The 13,132-nt window shown below is 41.7% G+C and overlaps 1 protein-coding gene across 2 annotated transcripts in view; it reads left to right on the top strand.

Annotated features, from left to right (window-relative positions):
• bbox1 (butyrobetaine (gamma), 2-oxoglutarate dioxygenase (gamma-butyrobetaine hydroxylase) 1) overlaps nt 1–4,686 on the top strand; it is a 64,998-nt gene extending 60,312 nt beyond the window's left edge. For both annotated transcript variants that reach the window (XM_083792739.1, XM_083792738.1), the window contains exons 8-9: nt 2,455–2,618; nt 3,045–4,686. In XM_083792739.1, coding sequence (XP_083648865.1) covers nt 2,455–2,618; nt 3,045–3,205 — 325 coding nt within the window. In that variant the 3' untranslated portion in view covers nt 3,206–4,686. The remainder of the gene's footprint in view (nt 1–2,454; nt 2,619–3,044) is intronic.
• Nucleotides 4,687–13,132: the final 8,446 nt, after the last annotated feature.

Genomic DNA, 13,132 nt, shown 5'->3' with positions numbered 1-13,132 from the left:
TATGTATTCAAAGATTTGAGGCACATTTTCACGAATTTTCTAAAATAGCAGACCTACAAGTTCTAGCTAAAGTATAACATGATGTTTAAAACGCCAAAAGGGGTTAAAGCATAATTTAAATAGTGTCCAAGAACCACATCATCGAGTGAGTGGTGTTGTGGGATTCGTCACGTCTCACGTCTCGCGAAGAGCGTATGACAAGGAATGACGTAATGTATGATGAGGTGTAACTGTAACCGCAGGATGTACTGTACAGCTGGTCGTCCGTGTGACATACTGTACTGTATGTATCGTTGCTGTCTCGGGTTGAAACCTCTTATCTCCATATCTTTTAGCCCATTTCGACCGAGACCGATTGTACAAAATGTCTTCTAAAACATGACAGTTTTCTGAAAAACCCCATGTTTCTAGGTCAGTGGTTCTCAAACATTTTCATGTCAAGAACCCCCAAAAATATATGGAATTGGCGGCCGACTCCCATCTGAAAATATGTTTTTCCAGGGACCCCCCCCCCCCCCAGAAGCAAAGATTTGAGTTAAAAACGTCCACTCTGAAAGAATATGTTCAAAGATTTGCACCACATTTTCACGAATTTTCAAAAGTAGCAGACCTACAAGCTCGTAGCGCTATGAGCTTGTAGATCTGCTATTTTTCAATAGCTAAAGTATAACATAATGCTTTAAAACACCTAAAGGGGTTCCCGCCCTACTACGATTATACAAAAGCATCAAAAGTAGCAGATCTGCAAGCTCGAACTGTGGGGCCAAAGCGGCGTGTTTTGGTCTTGTAGATATGCTATACTTTCTTTTTTCTTTCTACAGTTTTGGAGTGATGGAAAGTAACTAAGTACTGTACTTAAGTACAATTTTGAGGTATTTGTACTTTACTTGAGTATTTCCAATTTCCAGTACTTTTACTTCTACTCCACTACATCTCAGAGCCAAAATTTTAACTTTTACTCCAGTACAATTATTTGAAAACTTTAGTTACTACTAGTTACTTTGGAGATTTTAATTTTTGATTAGAAAACATACATTAACCACTTCAACCCTATACATTTCGTCAAATTGAAAATAGCCAATCTACAAGCTCTCAATGCGTATGCGTTGACGCATTGAGAGCTTGTAGATCGGCTATTTTCAATAGATTTTCTACACATTTTGAACTGAAATGGGACATTCTGCAATATGAATACTTTTACATTTTCAATTCCGTACTTTTACTTGTAACAAAGTAGTTCTAAATTGCAGTATTGGTACTTTTACTTAAGTAAAACAATTTTTCCACCACTGCCGACAGAGACGATATACAGTGTATACCGTATGTGGCATGTGTGTGCATTTGGGAGTGTGAAGTTAGACTATTATCTGTAATTTTGTTCTATCTCACACTCACGCATGAATGCACGTGTGCGCACACGCACACAAGCAGTCATGCAAGTGAAGATGTGCATAAGCTGTTTTAATGGTAAAACAGTACAACACTGCCATCTGTTGTTCAGTATGGTGAACTTCCCTAAATCCACCACTAGCACATATTAAAACAAATAGGCCAGTCAATCTAAGCTAAAAAAAAGGGGCTTATGATCCTTAGGGTCATCCAAATAACATATTAAAATGTGATTATTATATACATTTTGGATCATGGTAGGTTGAACATTGGGGTACCATTGAAAACATAAGTCAAAACTTTCAAAATTGAATTATGCTTAAAAAGTAGCATGTGACATGTCGAACTAGGGGTTATTCATGATTCTGAATCCATTCCAAGCATTAGTTTTGCATGAAAAACACTCCTTGGGCTATAAACGGCCATAGACACTTGCCCAAATGTGATTACCTCATCACATTTGTGAAGACTGCTATGGCTGTTTTTAGCCCAAGGAGTGATTTTCGTGCAAAACGAATCCTTGGAATTGGTTCAGATGTCACATGCTACTTAACCCATTTAGGCCTGAAGTCGAAATTTAAAAAATATATATATAAATATGTTGTTCCAGGGACCTCCCCAGAAGCAAGAAAGAATATATATTCAAAGATTTGAGGCACAAATCATGCCGCGCTATGAGCTTGTAGATCTGCTATTTTTCAATAGCTAAAGTATAACATAATGTTTAAAACACCAAAAAGGGTTAAAGCATAGTTGAAATGTTTGCCTTATACAGGTTCAACCCCTGAATTTACAATCACCCACAATTTATACAATAATATATTTTTCAAATGTTATTTGGATCATAAAAAACCATGAATGATATTACTATTGCAATTTATTTTGGGTCAAATCTTAGGAGGGTAGATTGACTGCCCTTTAAAGGGCTTCCTTGGGCAATCCATTTAAATGAAAATTATGAAAAGTATTTTATAGGATAATTTCCTTACGTGTGTGTGTGTGTGTGTGTGTGTGTGTGTGTGTGTGTGTGCGTGTGCGTGTGCGTGTGCGTGTCTGTGTTGCCAGTTTGGACGAGGGCCAGGTGGTCAGGATCAACTATAACAACGCCACCAGGGACTCGATTCTGGACCTGCCCGTCCATCAGGTGCAGCCCTTCTACAGAGCGCTGAAAGCCTACGTGGAGATCATGAACCGACCGCAGAACGTGGCAACCTACCGCATGGAACCAGGTACAGTGGACACAGCTGGAAAACTCAAAGCTCACGCATTGATTGATTGAAATATTTATTAACAGTTTGCAGAATTACAGTACATTTCAAGCACAAACTCAATACAAAGACTGTTAACTGTGAGTGGACGACCCAATTAAGCATTACACTTGTTTACAACAGGGTCCACCATGTTCAATTCATCAAAACATTTAGAGACGTACAAATAGACACAGACAGACAGAGACGGACAACTTACTGCATCAAACTTATTTATTAGCACTAATAAATAAGTTTGATGCAGTAAGTTGTCTCTGTTCCCTGGAGTGTGCAGTCCCTTCCTTGGAAGGTTTTTCTCTTTTTTGATATATAATATATATATGTCTGTAAAAGAGCTCATTGCCTCCGTTATGTGTTCACAATACTGCCTTAAATTCCGTCTCCAAGGTGACGTGTATACGTTCGACAACTGGCGGCTGCTCCACGGACGGCGGAGCTACGTGAGCGGCGCCGGGAGCCTGCGTCACCTGGAGGGAGCGTACCTGGACTGGGACGAGGTCATGTCCCGCCTGCGGATTCTCCGCAGGTCCGTCCACGGCGAGGCGTAAAAAGAAACGGCCTTATTGCTCCAACCAGGCTGGTGATGATGGAAGCTCCGCTGGATTTGAAGCCCAGGAAGTCTGAATGTCTTAAGGATTGCAGTTCCCATTAATGAACCCTAGATGTCGCTATACTCCTCCTTCCTACTGCCGCTGCATGGCTTGCGGAAGGATTTTATACACTCGATACAAGTGAACAAGGTTTTTGGCCCCGGGACTTTTACACTTGGATTTCATTACCTTTATTAATTAAGCCCAAAAAACTGAAGCACTGAGAAAACTGTTGCGCCTTTCTTCGTCATTTTTTTCAAACTTGACTACGGTAGCGGTGGTCTCAAAAATATAAGGGAAACTTTGACAGGAAAAGACTCGCTCACCGTATAGAAAAAGAAGTAAAACTCCTTAGACTGAGCGGCCGGCGCATTGTCGTGGCGAATGTCTACGCGAGTGATTCAATTTGGTTCACTGCGATGGTTGCTGCCACACTACCATTGGTGTGGCTTGGGCTTTAAAGATGGAGTGCCACAATTTTTGTATTTTTCCAGCTTTTCATGTGTCTATGGGGTGACAGTACTTCATTAGACACCCTGGAGTCGTTTTTATGTCCAATGGTGTAATAACTTTGTATTTAGGGTTTCTTCCTGGAGGCTGAACCCTTGACGGTCAAACGGGCCAATGAAGTAAACACGGATAGTGTGACGTAAAAATATTGCACGCACACACGCACCTCCCCCTCTATACATATTTTTTAAATACGACAACCTCTGTGGGCGGAGCTGCCTGCCACATACACACGTGTGAACTGAACAGCGCAGCCAGTTTGCTTTTGCTGCTCTGTGTGTGTCTAACTGTGTGGCAGATTTTCAAACAGTCATTTCACACATTACCAGTTCACAGCAGAGCAGACTGTTTTTCGTTAGATTGGAAGCAAGTAAATGTTCACGTCGGGTCCTCAGGATTAATCGAGGAAACCACAACAAACCAGTCTTATAGCCTACCTGCTCTGCTGTATAGTTGCTCTTGTTGTTCTCAAGGAGTAGGTTGTTTCTTTTATAATCACAGTGGTCGGGCTTTGATACAGAGTGTAGTGTCACAGTGTGCATTCTTGTTGGCTGTTGTAGTCAATATGTATGTAGGTCCTAATACTTATACGAGGCTGTAAAGTCAAGAATTAGAAGTATGTTGTGTCGCGCTGGAAGTCATGTTGCCATGTCTGGCTATTACAAGCGACTTGGGCTTGTTTTCATATAAGTAACTTTCAGGGGAGATGTGGTTGACTTGACCAATGGTTCATGTGAAGGACCCTCAGATTAATATGTTGTTAAAAGGATTGGTGTTGTTGAAACGTTTTCATAAATATTCACGGCAATTTCTGTGACTTATTTTTGTGGACCTGGCCGCTTGTTTCTTTAAATCTGGCGACTTTTGCTGAAACTCAATGCAGTCAGATAAAGGACAGTTTTAATGCCAGGGTGCTTAGCTGGAGGAAATCAATAGCCTACAATATATTGTAGGCTAAATGATCTATCAAACTAATTGTTTCTGCTGTTAAACTATGATCGAATTGGATGATGAGCTGAGCTGATTGCGACAATAGGGTCAATATAATTGGAGGAAATAAATAAATGATTATAAAAAATCTGAAAAAACAGATCTGATATGGTATGGATGCATGGATTATATGCCTATACATGGATGGTGGCAGTATGGATGGTGGCAGTATAAGTGCATAATGGTGCCTATACGATATCTCAGAAATATGGGAAGTGTTCACTTCTAACATTCACAAAAACATGAGTTTTTGTTACATTACAGACACCAATTTGCCATTTTGTAAACAAAAGGGCAGAGCCATGGGCTGTCCTTTTATAAGGAGGGGGAGGGACTAGGACAAGTGGGTGGTCTTAAAGGAGGAGGCGGAGGGACTGGATTAGGTGGGTGGTGCTATGGTTAAACTCACGCATACCTAATGAACTGGTGGGTGTGTCCACATAAAACATCATTTTAACAAATACTGTACACTTTTTTGAAAATATTATACCTCATAAATTATACACCTAAATACACCTGATGATCATGTTTAAGTGTGGAAAAAAATCACGGCACTCCATCTTTAAGTAAACATTTTCACAAACTTTGAAATTGATGATAAAAGTATAGGCCATTTTTCTCAGGCTTTCAACTGGTTCTCCTGAGTTGAAGACCCGCCCTCGCTATCAGTCGTTTCCCAGGTTGCTTTTCGGGCATCGGAAAGTTCCAAGATGGTGGATTTGAATTTGAAAGTATAGATTCAAAAGGGATCTGTAGAAACCAATGGGTCACGTGACAGTTCCCCTTGTCCATATTTTTGGACAGTCTACGGTCATACTCGGGATGATGGAAAGAGGGAGTTCCTTCTTGTGCAGCAGCTGGAAGAGAAACTTTATACCAATACCATGGCAAAAATCTAAAACGTGTCACCAAGTGCACAACCTTGATGATTTTGGCCAAATTGCCCTTCCAGTTACAGCTGGGCAGAGTATACTAATCAACCAGCAGGTGTGTGGAATAATGGCTTTATATGGCGCACGGCACTTTTGTGGTCGGAAAATATTGGGATGTCGGAATAATGGGTTTAACCCATGAAAACCCCGTAAAACATCTGTGTAATTTTAGATTTTAGCAATATATATACTACTATGGCAACATAGGTTTTTCAGAAAACTGTTAAGTTTTTTTTTTATTGTACATTTGGGGTTTGGGACGTACTCTCAGCCGATTGGCATGACAAATATTATTTTGTTGATATCAACTTAGTAAGTTAATTTACCTTTAACCCATTCTGTACGGGAACCCCTTTTGGTGTTTTAAGCATTATGTTATACTTTAGCTATCGAAAAATAGCAGATCTACAAGCTCATCTTGGTGCCGCGCTACGAGCTTGTAGTCCTGCTATTTTTGAGAAATCGTGAAAATGCACCACAAATCTTTGAATATGTATATATTCTTTCAGAGCGAACATTTTTAACTAAAATCTTTGCTTCGGAGGGGTTCCTGGAACAACATATTTTCAAAAGGGGTCGGTGGCCTAATACAGTACATATCATTGTTGTGGTCCTTGACATGAAATATTGAGAACCACTGATATGAAATGAAACATAGGTATTTCAGATTTTTTTCTGTCAGGATTTAGAACGTCAGGCCTAAATGGATTAAACTGGTGTTTACCGTACAAAATAACTCCAGTCTTATGTAATCCAATTGGATCCAACATACATAATTTCGTCACTGTTGGGCAGAAACATTGTTTGTCCAAAACTTCTGTTATTTTTCAAAATATTTACCAAAAACAGAATTACAAGCTCACCACACGTCACATTGTGACGCGGTGAAAGCTCGCTAATTTCATTACTGTAGTTTGCGCAAAACACTGCCCTATGACTAAGTATACAACAATTTATGAGGGTGGTCGCGGCGTAATTTTTTCTCTTGAAATAAATCCTTATTCTTTTGTGTTCTTTCGTAACTTAACAGCCCTACTTGATCACAGTGGTGGAAAAAGTACTAGTAATTGTTTTACTTAAGTAAAATGTACACATTGTGCAGAATGTGCCATTTCACAAGTTCAAAATGTGTACAAAATCTATTTTCAAATGGCCGAAATGTAAGTGGTTAATTTTTTGATTGACATCTACGCTTATATACGTAGCTATTGGGACCTATCTATGGCAGCTACGCTTATAAGCGTTAGACAACCGTTTAATCCATAAATGAACGCGCCAACCGTCTGTTACCTTTTGGCATTGCTCCGGGTATAGTAGGCTATAGCCCTCCTCCGTCACCACCAGCGATGCCATTTCTAAATCCAGCTCCGTTGAGCCTCCATTATAACCCGGTTTTCAAAGCGCCGTATCTCCAACGGTTAGAGAGCTGTCCACGGTGAGCCGGCACGCACCACCCGACGATCGTAAATCATTTGTGATTTTGTATCGCATCGCTGAGAAAATGTAGCGGGTTGTTCTGCTAGCTAAAGGCTGTGGGCTGTGTTGTGTGGTGTCGGTCCTCTTCCGGAGGCCCCCACCTTCCTGTTTAACCCGGAAGGACAACAAGCTCCATAGAGTGGGCCTGGACAGGCGGCCCCTGGTGCAGTACAACCATGCTAACACTAGGGGGCAGCAAAGGAGTTTGTATGTTTTCTAATCAAAATTAAAATCTCCAAAGTAACTAGTGACAAACGTTTTCAAATGATTGTAGTGGAGTAAAAGTACAAATTTTGGCTCTGAGTTGTATAGTGGAGTAGAAGTAAAAGTATTGGAAATTGCAAATACTCAAGTAAAGTACAAATACCTGAAAATTGCACTTAAGTACAGTACTTAAGTAAAAGTACTTAGTTACTTTCCACCACTGCTTGATCATACAGTAGCATCAAAAAGTGGCAAAAGTAGCAGAAACTGTATCCAAGCTCTGGAGCTTGAGCTTGTGGATCTGCTACTTTTGCCATTTTAGAATTTGAATCCTGAAAGGTGTAGTCATCAATGTCACATATATTATACGAACTTCATAAATTAATACTTGTATGTACAATGTGTACTTTCCGATGGCCTTAGCATGCATCAAATGTCATGTTATTATTATATTATATATATTTTTTAAATAAAGAAAGCATTTTGGTTTACAGAAACTCCTGCTTCATTTATCCGTTCTTTCCGTCTTTGTTTGCCATTATTACTGCAGCGGACCTGTAAACTATTGCTATATCTCAACTGCGTCTTTCTTGCAAACTATTTGACAATTTGGTATTAAGAAAGGTCGAAAGACCTTAACCCATTTTGGGGCGAGAACCCCTTTTGGTGTTTCAAGCATTATGTTACACTTTAGCTATTGAAAAATAGCAGATCTACAAGCTCATAGCGTGCCACCGAGTGCCTCGCTACGAGCTTGTAAGTCTGCTATTTTTGAAAAATCGTGAAAATGTGGCGCAAACTTCTTTCAGAGGGAATGGTTTGAACTCAAATCTTTGCTTCTGGGGGATCCCTGGAACAACATATTTTCAGATGTTGGGGGGGGGGGGGGGGGGTCGGCGGCCAAATACAGATAATTCTGGGGCTCCTTGGCATGAAATAGTTTGAGAACGACTGACATAGAAACATGGGGTTTTTCTGAAAACTGTCACGATTTAGAAGACATTTGTAGAATCGTCCTCAGGTCGAAATGGGTTTTAAATTGTAACTTTAGAAATGTGCAGATAACCTGTATACACACTTACTGTATTGTATATTGTATGTTGTGTGGAGACCTCCCGTTAGTCCGACCCGTGCTGCGGGTTACAAATCACCTGTGTGCAAGTTACAAATCACCTGTGCTGCGTGTTACAAATCACCTGTGCTGCGTGTTACAAATCACCTGTGCTGCAGGTTACAAATCACCTGTGCTGCGTGTTACAAATCACCTGTGCTGCGGGTTACAAATCACCTGTGCTGCGGGTTACAAATCACCTGTGCTGCGGGTTACAAATCACCTGTGCTGCGGGTTACAAATCACCTGTGCTGCGGGTTACAAATCACCTGTGTGCAAGTTACAAATCACCTGTGCTGCGGGTTACAAATCACCTGTGCTGCGGGTTACAAATCACCTGTGCTGCGGGTTACAAATCACCTGTGCTGCGGGTTACAAATCACCTGTGCTGCGGGTTACAAATCACCTGTGTGCAAGTTACAAATCACCTGTGTGCGTGTTACAAATCACCCATGCTGCAGGTTACAAATCACCCTTGGCTTCCTGGGAGGTTACGGTTAGGGTTTGGGATAGTGTTAGTAATGGTCGGACCAATGCCACGCTCCCTGTTTTGTTTTATACTGTTTGTAGATGAGCGAGAAAACAGTGTTGCACATCAAGCTATAATCATGTGGGGACCGGCCCCCAAACTGTCCCTCCCGACCCCCAGTTTGGGAAACACTGTGTTAGAGCAGTGATTCTCAACCTTTTCAGGTTGTGACCCCCAACATAATCATGTTTGAACTGTGGACCCCCCCACGCCGCCTGACAAGCATTACATTTAGTTTGACTCCTTTGCAAAATAGGGGTGAGGGGTGCGTTAAGACGACCGTATTAAGGTTGGTGAGGTGTGCGTTAAGACGACTGGATTAAGGTTGGTGAGGGGTGCGTTAAGACGACCGTATTAAGGTTGTTGAGGTGTGCGTTAAGACGACTGGATTAAGGTTGGTGAGGGGTGCGTTAAAACGACTGGATTAAGGTTGGTGAGGGGTGCGTTAAAACGACTGGATTAAGGTTGGTGAGGGGTGCGTTAAGACGACCAGATTAAGGTTGGTGAGGGGTGCGTTAAAACGACTGGATTAAGTGAGGGGTCCGTTTAAAGACCGGATTAAGGTTGGTGAGGGGTGCATTAAGACGACCGTATTAAGGTTGGTGAGGTGTGTGTTAAGACGACTGGATTAAGGTTGGTGAGGGGTGCGTTAAGGGTTGGGAGAGGGTTAAGGTTAGGTTTAGGTGTGCTGCCCCGTGGGAGGTTAGGTTAGGGTGAGGGTTTGAGATATCAGACCGTTTTGTTGCTTTATTTTGAAGAGACATTATAGTGTTTCCTGTGCTCCCTAGCAGGTGTTTCCTGTCTTGACTCACCCATCCTGTGTATTGTTAATGTTGTTCACCTGTGTGCCATTTGTGCTGTTAGACCTGTGTGCATAAATATACCCTCAGTTCTCCTCATTCACTTGATGTCTTGTTCTGGGTCCTGATCTCCTAGGATGTTGTTTAATATCTTCGCTGTTGTTGGGCAGAATTTAGAAACCTCATCTATCCATATTTAAACTTTTATCACACTAAAGTTTCAAAAGTAGCAGACCCCACAAGCTCAAAATGCATTATGTGATGTGATTGCGTTTGTATGAGCTGCTAGTAGTACTTTTGAATTTGAATCCTGAAAAGTATAACTGTGCCTTTTCCGAGGTGCTATAAATGCACGATTTACCATGAAACGGTATTGGAGATGTGAGGTTTCCACACAACAGAGATACAATACGTCATGTTGTAGTCACTGATTTGTAGTCATCAGGCAGGAAACCACAAGGCGGAATCAGAAAGTACCCGTTATTCATAGTACTGATTCCGCCTTGTGGTTTCCTGCCAGATGACAGATACAAATACATTGACTACAACATGACGGAAGTTACCATCCTGCTCCCGACCGGATCATGAACCCGAAATGGAATGCTGCCCAGGCTACCTTGCAATCAAATCAAATCAAATCAAACTATTTCTAGAGCACATTTACAAAGACCAAGAAGGTCAACCAAAGTGCTTTACACGATCATGAAACAAGCATACGATCAACACAAGCAGCATAGTAAAACAAAACGAAAGCAACACAAATATTACACAGGTTAATTAGGTCAAACATCATTGAAAGCCAGGGAGAAGAGATGGGTTTTAAGTAAAGACTTAAAGGCCTCTAAGGAGCGGGCAGACTTGATAAATGATGTAGGGGCAGACAGTTCCAGAGTTTGGGGCCGGCCACTGAAAAAGCACGGTCACCTCTGGACCTGTAATTGGAATTGGGCTACAGTCAGGAGCCGCTGGTCAGCTGACCTCAGGGCCCTGGCTGGGGTGTATGGACCGATATATACAGGGGGGCCAAACCGTTTAGGGCTTTAAAAACAAATAATAAAATCTTAAAATCAATTCTAAATTGAACGGGTAGCCAGTGGAGGGAGCTCGAGGCAAGGACGGGAGTGATGTGATAACGCCTCCTGCAATGGGTCTGGTCTTCAAGATTCGATACACCACCAAGATATACCCATGAACCTGTCGTCTTAACTACTTCCTTAATGTCAACGAAGTCCACACTCACAACACCAGAGCGAGTTCAACAAACCACGTGCAACCCAGATTCGGCTCAAACAAGGGATTCAAGTAATTTAGCTCCTGTTAAAATATGTGCAACGCCAAACTAGCAACATTTGTAGGCCTCACTAGCTGAGGATGCCAGGTGTCCCACCAGCTAAACATTTCCCAACAAACTTCACAGAGAAGGCGTTGTCTTTATGAAGTTCACTGGTCAATTTGTGAAACTAAATACAAACATTTCCAAATTACTGTCACAATACAAAAAGCATCTGACAAACAGAGCAAAGCTAGACACAGAAATCACTGTAGCTGCTTGTAAAACATATTTGTACATCATACAATAACATACAATAACCTAAAATCTGATTGCTTTTAGCCCAAGAGAGGGGACAAACAGCAGTACACTGGAGCAGGCAGCACAGCTGAAATATATGTTTTGTAAATAAGTAACCCTGACAAACCACAGGGTGGTGCTGTTTCACAGACTAATTAAACATGACCACTTCACTGTGGGGGGGAAAACAGCCAATAAGACAATTATTGTGAATCCCTTGACTCCTTCAAAACCACTCTCAAAGAGCACCTACGGAGACATTATTTCCCTTTTTACTTTCTTTACAGTATATTGATGTTTTCCTGGTTTTTATAGAAGTGTATATTTGTACGTCTTTAAAGGCCTGACGTCGAAATAAAAAAAAGTCTTCTGAAAGAATATATATTCAAAGATTTGTGCCACATTTTCACGATTTTTCAAAAATAGCAGACCAACAAGCTTGTAGCACGCCACTCGGTGGCGCGCTATGAGCTTGTAGATCTGCTATTTTTCAATAGCTAAAGTATAACACAATGCTTAGTTAAAACACCAAAAGGGGTTCCCGTCCAGAATGGGTTAAATGTTCTGATGAAATGAAAAAGGTGGACCCAAGTTGTAAACCCCCTTACTGTATCAATATTTGACCAGCATGAAACCTGAATTTGTAACAGTGGTTACCAGCTGGTTACCCCCCGCTCTGAATCCTGTCCCCTTATCGTCTTTCCATGTTTGTTATGTAATAGCAGCATACTGTAGATTTGCAGCGTTGCCTGCAGGGCGTCATGGCGTAAATGGCGTTAATAGGTTAAAGGCTGAAAGATCCTATAATGGCTCTGGAGGAAGCCGAGCAGAAGGTGTGCTCAGCAGTGTTGTTTTTGTCGACTAAAACTAAGGCGAAAAATGTTCGTCGACTACCTTTTTTCACTGAGGAAAACTCAATGGAAACTAAATGAAAACTAAGCTATGATGACTAAAACTGAGACTAAATATATTGTCAATTTCGTCAACAAATAAAAACTAGTTAGGAAGGGACTAGTGGACAAGAGATCTAGTACTAGAAAAAGTGCCCTTCTGGGCACAGGTCTCCACCAGGTTATCCACAGATCCGTGCAGTTAGAGGTAAAAACACTTTTGGGGCAGTTATAGCGCCACCTTGAGGCTGAGTTGAAATTGTTCATGTGGCATTTCGTCCTTGGCCTAGTGGGAATGTGGGTGCACAATTTCACGGAAATCACGCAATGTGTTCATGATTTGCAGCATTCTGTTTGAAACTGAGCACTCCTGTGAACTTTGGAAGCCAATCTTAACCAATCAGGATGGAGTCTGAGAAATGTGAAAGAGCGGTTTCGTTGAATGGCTGTAGAGAGACTGTGTACCAATTTGCGTGATGTTTGGACAAAATGTGTAGGTGTACTGTGCAAAAACTTGTTTTGCACAAAGCGGCCTCCTGGTGGCGCTATAACAGGCCGTTGTGGAAAGTTTGGGGCAGAGGTTCATCGTTGGCATCCAGGGAGTGTGTGTGCAAAATGTGGCATGGACCGGGTTAACGGTGGCCGAGATTAGCTGCTAACGGACGGACGGACGGACACACGGACACACGGACACACGGACACACGGACACACGGACGGACGGACGCAGTGCAAAACATACTCTCTCCCCATGCCTTCGGCCTGGTGGAGACAATAAGTCATTTTACACTTGGTTGCATGCTGAAAATAGCAGATCTAGCAGATCACAATCTTGTAGATCGGCTATTTTCAGCAAGTGTGAAATCAGTCGTTAC

This window comes from Protomyctophum parallelum (genome assembly GCF_964188405.1).
Source record: "Protomyctophum parallelum genome assembly, chromosome: 2".
Taxonomy (NCBI): domain Eukaryota; kingdom Metazoa; phylum Chordata; class Actinopteri; order Myctophiformes; family Myctophidae; genus Protomyctophum; species Protomyctophum parallelum.
The sequence above is the reverse complement of the archived record's forward strand: the minus strand, read 5'-3'. Positions and strand labels throughout refer to the sequence as shown.